Source organism: Passer montanus, unplaced genomic scaffold (genome assembly GCF_014805655.1).
Source record: "Passer montanus isolate IOZ18808 unplaced genomic scaffold, ASM1480565v1 scaffold2, whole genome shotgun sequence".
Lineage (NCBI taxonomy): Eukaryota > Metazoa > Chordata > Aves > Passeriformes > Passeridae > Passer > Passer montanus.
The window spans coordinates 6,705,927-6,715,296 of NW_024366591.1; the positions used below are offsets into that span (position 1 = coordinate 6,705,927).

At 48.4% G+C, this 9,370-nt stretch overlaps 1 protein-coding gene across 1 annotated transcript; it reads right to left on the bottom strand.

The window, feature by feature from the left end:
* Positions 1–355: 355 nt before the first annotated feature.
* DLL1 (delta like canonical Notch ligand 1) lies at positions 356–9,370 on the bottom strand. The gene is made up of 11 exons (XM_039707745.1): positions 8,394–9,370; positions 7,875–8,186; positions 7,609–7,669; positions 7,114–7,371; positions 4,608–4,668; positions 3,992–4,122; positions 3,677–3,846; positions 3,332–3,548; positions 1,579–2,371; positions 1,349–1,463; positions 356–1,032 (listed from the first exon to the last, which is right to left on the bottom strand). The coding sequence occupies exons 1-11, from the start codon at positions 8,451–8,453 to the stop codon at positions 1,027–1,029; spliced, it is 2,184 nt and encodes a 727-aa protein (XP_039563679.1). The 5' UTR covers positions 8,454–9,370; the 3' UTR covers positions 356–1,026.

Sequence of the window (9,370 nt, forward strand, 5' to 3'; positions counted from 1 at the left end):
TGCAATGGAGTGCACTCAACTCTTGCTCTTCCTCAGGAAGTGACTCCATATGTGTTTACATAAACACACAGCCCAACATGACTGGGCAAATATTACTTAAGGTTTTGCCATTTGCCTTTGGGGTAAGACTGAGCACAACCATGGGGTCAAAAGGTCAGAGGTTAGGAGGGGAAAGATGGAGGGTCTACACACAACAAGTTGTTCCCCAGTCTTTGTAATAAGTCTCCATCCTACTCAATGCCCCCATGAGTCTACACAGGCCTGTCAGATGCCTGGTTGCAAAGTTCAGTTGGTTCATCATCAGATATGGAATAAACATGGCACTCTGGTTATCATTAATAATATTTATTTTGGAAAAATATTTTAAAAATGAATTTCTTCATTAACAAAACAGTAAAAAAATCAAATAACATTTGCACAATATTCCATAAATACATTTATATACAAAAAAATATAGTCACATAGACCCGAAGTGCCTTTGTACATATTTACCAAAAAAATTAAATTATAAAAAAATGAACATCACAAAATACTCAAGCTTTACAATTATCATGAAAATATTTTTACAGATTCAAAAAAATAACACACTTTTTCTCACCTAGTAAAAACACATTTTAGTATCAAAAAAGACAATAAAGGCAGTGTTTGTGTCTCTAATTCAAGAAAAGACTGGCTCATAATAATCCAAAATATACACTTCAGGCAGTGCATGCTTCTTATGTAGTAATTAAGTCCATTCATTTAAATATATATAGAAAAGCAACTGACCATAGTGCAATGATAAAATTCATAAAAGGCAGTGCAACAGTAATCCTTGAACACAGACCCTTGCCTAGTGTCCATCTTGTTTCTTTATTTTGCAGTCACTTTGCTAACTTCAGTAGAGAACCAGCTCAAGCCTGAATTTAGTTTCTCAGCAGCAGTCAGTGAAGGAATCTATCTCCCATTCCTCTTTCAGCAGCATTCATTGGGGCACGTCTCCTCTGAAATTGTTCTGAACAACCACCTTGCCATATGACCTCTGGTTTACACCTGGAAAGAGAAAACACAAGCAGAGATCAGGAGAGGTTCATGAAGCATATGAAGAGGGCTGTAAGCTACCAAGGGGTGGGTCAGCCCACCTCAACCACTGTACCCTAGTCTACAGAACTTGTCAAACACACAATATCCACAGCATCAAGTCACTGAGCTTGTCTTTACAACGTCCACAGCATCATAAACTTGAGCTGGCTGTATTGCAACAGGTACAAACCACTGTGGCATTATGGAAAGGAGTTTATCTTCCCAGGATTGTATTGGATGGGAGCTGCAGACCAAGACTTTTCTCTGCTGTTCCAACCCTACTAACCTCAGTTGCTATGATGCACTCATCTTTCTCTTCTGATATGACATACACCGACTGGTACTTTGTGTCCTTTGAAGTGGAATATACGGAATCTGGTCGTTTTCTTTCAGAAGTATCACTATTGAAGGCAAAAAGAGAAAAAACAAGTCAGATGACTGTTGTTTAATGCTACCTATAAGATATACACTCCCCCTTCAAAGCCAAGCTGCCCCCTGCACTCAGATGTGAGATACCTCTTTAGTTGTACTGCACTTTTCTCCTCTGCCTCTGAATCATACGTTTCACACTTGGCTTCGCATTTGCTGTGCTCCTCCTTAACTGAGTCCTCATTCTTGAGTTCATGCACCAAATTGTAATCCACTGATGGGTATCTGACTTTGTAGCCATTTTTATCAGAGTTATCGCTGTGAAAGTCTACTTTCTTATTTGTGTTTTTAATCTGAGTGGCACCAATGACACTTATGGAAATGTCCTTCTCGCGCTGGCAGTTTGCCAGGTTATTCATAGTCTCAGTCTCACTCCTGCAGGCATCAGGCTGGTGGTGCCTCTTCTGCACTCTGAGCCTGACGCAGACGACTACAGCAGCACACCCCAGCAGCAGCATGAGGACCAGAATAATCCCAGCGCAGACGGCAATCCAGGGGAACTGGGAGTTCTGGCCTTCTGTGTACTTTTCAGTGAAGTCAACAATGACGGGTCCCTGAGGTGGCTCAGGGAGCAGAAACTGGCAGTTGAGCCCGCCGTAGCCCCGGGCACACTCGCAGACATAGCGGTTGTTTCTTTCATGGCAGGTGGCCCCATTGTGGCAAGGGTTGTGTTCGCATCTGCTCACCGGGGTGCTGCAGTTCTTCCCGTTGTATCCTGGGGGGCAGGTGCAGGAATAGTCATTGATGCCATCCTGGCAGGTCCCTCCATTGACACAGGGGAAGGAGGCACAGTCGTCCACGTTGTCATCGCAGTGCCTCCCAGTGAAGCCAGCCTGGCACTGGCAGATATAGGAGTTCCCCAGATCGACACACTGGGCTCCTGCAAGACAGGAAGGGGGAAGAGCTGAGTGGTGGGCAGCCAGACACAACAGCCCCCCACTCGCTGTTCTTGGGGCCAAAGGTACAACCAGCAGCTGAGGAAGGGTTTCTTTTTGAGAGGTCAGCTTGACCTTATGACAAGTCTAATCCAACATAGAAAGCACATGTTTTTAAGAAAGATTTTTGTTAAGCAGATTTATTTTTCATTCTCAATCCCATTCCTTTTTTAACATTTCACTCAGCTCAAACTAGAACATTAGTCCAGGTCAGATTAACACCACATCTCATGTTACAGAGTTTGAGTGGCAATGAATAAGGAGAATTACAGTACAAAAAGTCTTCACTAGTTTAATCAAAACTGGAAAATTACTGTTACCAGATTACAAGTAATAATGTTTAGCACTTGTGTGGCATTTGCATCCACAGACCTCTAAGACTCTTTGTAAAGGATTTGAAAGTATAATCTTCCACATTTTCATGAATGAAGATTCAGACCAAGTTACTTGGCCACAGCCAACGCATCAGAAAACACAATCTGCAGTAATGGCCCAAGCCACACCATTGCTTTCGTAGTACAGATCCTCCTCCACCAAGTCAACTACTGACATGACAAGGACTTTTTTACAAGAGGATGTAGTGGTAGGGCAAGGCAGAATGGCTTAAATTGAAAGGGAGCAGGTTTAGATAAGATACTACAAAAAAATTCTTTACTGTGAGAGAACAAGTTGCCCAGAGAAGTGGTGGATGTTCCATCCCTGGCAGTGTTCAAGGCCATATTCGATGGGGCTTTCTACAACCTTGTCTAGTAAAAGGTGTCCTTGCCCATGGCAGGGGCTTGGAACTAGATGACCTTTAAGGTCCCTTCCAACCCAGACCATTCTATGATTCTGTGATTGATCAATGTGCCTTGTTATGAACTCCAGACCAGACCCCAAAGTAAGTGTATGCTGTTTGGCCTTACCATTAGCACAAGGGCTGGAACTGCAGTAATCAATTTTCTTTTCACAGTTGAACCCAGAATAACCCAGTGGGCAGCGGCAGCTGTAGCCCCCGTCAGGGTTGTCGGTGCAGCGCCCACCATTGAAGCATGGTCCATCTGCACAAGTCATCGCACTCAGCTCACAATTCTTCCCATAGAAGCCTGGGGGGCAGGTACAGGAATAGCTGTTCTCCAGGTCCTGGGGGGAAGAAATGAGAAACTATCAAAACATTGGTCTGAACTTGCTCTGAAATCCAAAAAGGGATTTTAAAAATTAGTAAAACTGACATTAACTCTTCCCTTGGAGGAGTTTAACAAACAACTTACAGTGCAGCTTCCACCATTCTTGCAAGGGTTGGCATCACATTCATTGATTTCAATCTCACAGTTGGAGCCTGTATATCCAGGTCGGCATGAGCAAGTGTAGCTCCCCTGACCAGTATTGGTGCACGTGGCACCATTCTTGCAGGGCTTGTGGTGGGTGCAGTAGTTCAGGTCTGTAAAAGACATATTTTCTTTTTTTAAAGAGAGAAGCCAAGGTGCTTGCTACTTTGCAAGACTAGCAGACAATGGGTGAGCTGAAAATAGTTGCCTGCTTTCTGCATTTTGAAATAGATGCTCAGGCAAGGATTGAGAACTCACCCTGGTTGCAGAAAAGGCCACCCCAGCCTTCCTGGCAGTTGCACTGCCACGGCTGCTGACAGGTACCATGAAGGCAGCCTGGGTATCGGATGCACTCATCACAATATCGCCCCTGCCAGCCCACTCTGCATCTGAAAAAAAAGATAACAAAAAAGTCTCTTCAGATTTAGACTTCTCACAGTTGGAAACCCTATCACAAAACCTGCAAGCACACTGATGCCGGAGATCAAGTTTCCTAAAAGCCCTCGATGATCTTTCATGTGAGAAAGTCATCAAGTCCAACCATAGCATCAGCTTTCATCAGTCCTAGCTATTCCTTCCACTTCCTTAGATAGACCCATGGCTCTGATAGTTAATTTGTTTAATAACAAAGAGCCAAACTTTACACACAGCACTGTAAACCCATTAGGTTAATATTAATGGCACTGATGTTTGACTTATGGAATAATACTTTAATCTGGCATCAACCAGGTATTCCAATCTAATATGAAGAAACGTCATCTAATATGAAGAAAGGCCTTTAAACCAACCCTTCAAATGTCCAATGGCTTATTTAACACCAGAGCATCAACACTGAAAGACAAAGAAGGAAGCAGGAAGGGAGTGGAAAACTTACTTGCATTCCCCCGGCTTGTCGCAAAAGCCGTGTTGCTCGTCACATCCAGGCAAACAAATCGCTGTAAACAAACCGAGCAGGGAAAGACATCAGCACTGGTGCCAAAACAACTCTCTTTTACAAGTCTGAGTCTGAGTCTTGTGGGTGGGGACTGAGTCTCTTTTACTAGGTTGGGGCAGTTAAGCACAGCTGAATTAATCTCTGGAGTCTGAAGGAGTATTGATCTTGCCCCGTAACTGGGCACTTTACTTATCACCAGGGATGAGCATTCTTCTTAATACAGTTGCACACAGACAAAAGAGGGCTCACAATTGCTCCCTTCCCCACAGCCCCTCACCCCCCTTTCCTTCCCTTCCCAGTGAGGGTCAGAAGTCCTTTTTTCCAATTCTATGCACACAGCTCCACCTCTTAATATCCCCCGAAAGTGTGTGTGCAGATAAGAGTGGACAGCTGGTGTGCAGGGTGCCAGTGCAAGACAGCTGCTCTATTGTCTATTCTCTCCCAGCAGCTGCCCCACTGCAACAATACCCCAGCCCCGGAGCCAATGGGACCGGCGGCCAGCGACCGGGCAGCCTATCCCTGCCCACAGCTAATCTATGGCACGCGCGTGATTTCGCTGCAAAAAAACTTTTTTTTCTTATTCAAATAAATAAGTCTAAAGTTCTTCCTCCCTCCTTCCCCCCTCCTCCCTGCTCCGAAAAGGGGCGGGCGGGTTGGTGCAGCCCTGGTAAAAGAGGTAAGCGGGCCAGCAGGAGGGAGGATGAGAGAAGGGAAAAAAGGGACTTCTGCTCATTACTTCGCCTGGTTATGGAACTCATTAAGCAGGCACTGCAAAGTTTTAATTCAACAAAGCCAGGCGGAGACAATGGCATGCGAGGGGAAGGAGGGGGGAAGAAAAAGAAAGAAAGAATCAGTGCTGATAATCAGATCGCCTCCAAGTTGGAAAGAATGGAGCTGGGGGCAAGGCAACGGGAATCAATCTGCAACTGGCAGCTCCACTCACTAACGGCAAAACATTCTTTTTGCATGCACACATAAACACATCTCCCCTGCCTAGTAGGTTTGTGTCAGTGCTATAAGCTGGTTTTTTTCTGAGAGGGAAAACACAGCAAAGAATGTACATAATGAGTCAAGAAAGATGGACAGCCTTCTGCTTCGCTCTGGGAATAGCGGAGATGTACAGGCATTCAAAAGTGCTGACAGCCCCAAAAGAGCTCATTATCAAAATGCTTCCTTTTTCTCCACCCCTTGACACAACTGGGCTAGGCACTTTTAATCATAGGAAAGGTTGTAGCTCTCATTTAAAACACTATCAAAGAATATGTGAGCCCCTTTGCCTGCTGTTTATTGTGCAACATCTTACCATGAACTGCTAAAAGCATCCTAGCAGTCACTAACAGTGTGAATAATCAATCAGGAATGGTTTGATAGCAGCTCAGCTGACACCACAGTGTAGGTGGGTTTAAAGAGAAACAAAAACACAAGAAGAGAGCTGAGAGGCTGCTTTACAGCCAGGAACTGTTTTCTTCCTGCCTGCTCGGCCCTCTGATGACTGCAGAGGAGCACTGGCCCAGTACGTCATCTGCCAGCATATTTCAGATCCGTGTATACACACAAACAGAGAATGCCATCACAGGCTGCAGCAGGGGCTCTGTGTGCACGTTTGGGTGTACACTGCTATGGATCTACAAAGAGTGCAATCTCATACAACCGGAAAGTATCTGACATCCTGCACTATCCTGTCTGTGATCTGCTTACTGTCCCAGTTTTTCCTGCTGTATCAACACACCACATTCCTCAAAAACTTCAAGCTCTGGGGTATGTTTCATGTTGCTCACTACTTTATTGGTATTAATTATGATGGCAATGGGACAGAAGAGAACTGGGGAATAAGTTGAATGTTCTCGTGGCCCCATGTGCAGAAATTTCTGTTAGTGGCAGTATATGAGTACCCCAAATGAGAAATGTACAGTCTAGAAGCCATAGAGAATGTCACGGACTTCCTGGTATTTTTCTTAATACAAGGCCACAGAGGATCAGACCATAACAAGCCTACCCATAAGGCTATCACACGGGGATGTTGCCAAAGCCTAGCTCCCTCCCCTGAAGCTATGTGCTCTGTAGGTGATGGTATCAAAGTTGCGTGGTTGGAGGGTGTAGGTATAAAAAATAGTCCTGATATATTTTAATAAATTCTCAAGCAACTGCTGAACATTTTGCTACCAGACTAAATGGTCTAAAGCAAATGAGCAAGAGTGTAGTGTTGGCACTGACATTTTGCTGTCTTGAGAAGGGACTGTCTGCATTAACTTTCTGTGGCAATGCTGAGATCTCTCATCCCTCACACTGGTAAGGCTTGGGCATGGAACCAGAGATCCATCCACCATTGCTTGGTTCTCCCTCCCCATGGGGCCTGATGTCAGAGAAAAACCCCTCCGCCAACCCCAAGAGCTCAGGAGAGACTGCTGCAAGGGGCACCCAAGGAGACAAGGAGGTGGATACTTACGCTCAGTGCAGTACTGGCCTTTCCAGCCCGGGTTGCAGACTTTCTCGCCACGCTCCCCACAGGTGAAGTGACCAAAGGCATCGTCCCTGGGGCGGCAGAAGACAGAGCAGCCTTCTCCATAGTAGTGCTCATCACACACAAAGCGATAGGAGTACTTGAGGTCAGTGCGGCCACTGCTGTGCAGGTCCTGGGACCACTCTTCACCCACTGCCAAGTGTCTCTGGGTGGCCAGGCGGCTGATGAGGCGCTCAGGGTTTTCTGTGTGAAAGTGGAGAGGAGAGTGGTTAGAGAGTGCAAAGCAGGCAGGGCATAGGGGGGTCTCTGCTGGGAGGGGAACTGCAGAGGCAGGATGACATGGCTGCATGCCAACAGGTTGGCCTCTGTTGCCACAGGTCTACTGTAGAGGAGAATGTGCTACATACTGCAGAGAAAGGGGCCAAATAGGGCTGTGGGACTGGGATTATTACAGGGAAAAGTGTGTTTCAGGACACTTACCAGTGGTGAGGTCATCAGGTGAATCTGTATGCAGAGCCTCAATGATGAGCGAGAAGGTGCCCTGTGGAAAGAAGGAGCAGAGACAACCCACCAGGAGTTCATGAGAGCAGGTAGGCCCAAGGGACAGTGCCACCAGTCCCCAGAAGTTATAAGTCATTGTCCCCCTCCCACCTTGACACTTCAAGGGGATTGGTGGCCTCTTGGAATGGCACGGGTCGGGACGGGATGGATATGCGCCGCCCCCTCCAGCATCGCCCCCCACTTACGGGCCAGGTGAAGCCGAAGGGAAAGCGGATGGGATTGCTGAAGGCGGGGTCGGCACCGCCCGCGCCGTCGGGGACGCTGAAGGAGTTGGCGCCGAGGACGGGGGTGATGGCGCTGCCGTAGGTGCAGGGCGGCTCGGGGGACACGCTGGCTTGGTAGTGCTTGAGGCAGACGCGGAAGAAGGTCTTGCAGTCGCACTGCTGGAGCCCGCCGGCGCCGGGGCCGCCCCCGCGGCAGCAATTGCGGTTGCTGAGCAGACCCTTCTTATTGACAAACTCCTGCAGCTTCAGCTCGAAGACCCCGGAGGAGCCGACCTGCGGGGCGGGGACAGCGGCCGTCAGCCACCGAGCAGCCCGCTCCCCAGCCCGGCCCCGGCCCCGGCCCCGGCCCCGGCGGGCACCCCCTCCCCGCTCCTCACGGCTGCGACCGGCAGCGACAGTCCCCGGCATCCCCCGCGGGACTCCCCGGTGCAGGGACCCCCCGGTGCAGGCATTCCTGTCCCCCACCCCGCGGGCACTTACCTGGCAGCGGCTCAGCAGCACCGAGAGGACGGCGAGCGTCAGCAGGAACCGACCTCCCATTTTGGAGGTGCAGCTCTGGTGCCCTCGCTTTCCTCCCGCTTATCTTCTCGTCAGAGGGAAAGGGGGAAAGTGTCTTTCGGGGTAAGGGAAAAAACACAGCGGCCAAAGCCGCTCGTCCCAGCAGAGCTGGAAGAGTTAGTGTCACGGTCTCCTTCTTTCAGGAGTGTCTCTGACTTTTTTTTCCCTTTTGCCGACACGTCTAGATGTAGCCTGTCGGCAACTGACAGCTCTTTCGGATGGCAAAAGAAAAAGAGATGAAAAGAGGACGAGGGGGAAAAAATAATATTTATCTGTTAAACTCTTTTTCTTTCGCAATCCACGATGCTCCTCCTTTTCTCCAGGAAGAAAAAAATAAAAATAATAAAATAAAAGCAACTTAATTCCCAACAGAGGCAGAGAAAAGGCTTCCCAAGGAAGATTAAAAATTGGCGATCTGGAAATCCCTGCAGAGGCAGCGGCGGAGGCAGCGGCGATAATTCCCGGGGCGGTGCGTTTCGGGAGCGGCTCTGCGCGGCTGCGCTCGCCCTGCGCACGTCGGGGCTGGTGGGTGTCAAACAGCAGCGGTGGCGGGCAGGTCACGTCGGAGCCTTGATCCCCTTTTTTTTCTCTTTTCCTTTTTTTTTTTTTTTTCAAAGGAAGCGAAGCTCTCTTTCCTTGTTGTGGGTTTACTTTTGTTTTTAGAGGAATCCCAGCCAACAAAAATAAGCTCGTGTCTCAACAGCAGCGAACAGAGCGTGTCCGGGTGTGCTCCTACGGGGGAGGGGGTGCCTGCTCTGCGCTGCTCCGCTCCGCTCCGTGCCGCGGCTCGGCTCGGCTCGGCTCGGCTCGGCGGCTCTCTCCGAGGGTGAAGCGCTAAGGATCTGCCTCTCCTTGGGCGCCTGCCGCCCTTATATCCCGCCGGCCGACTGCATGCCTAA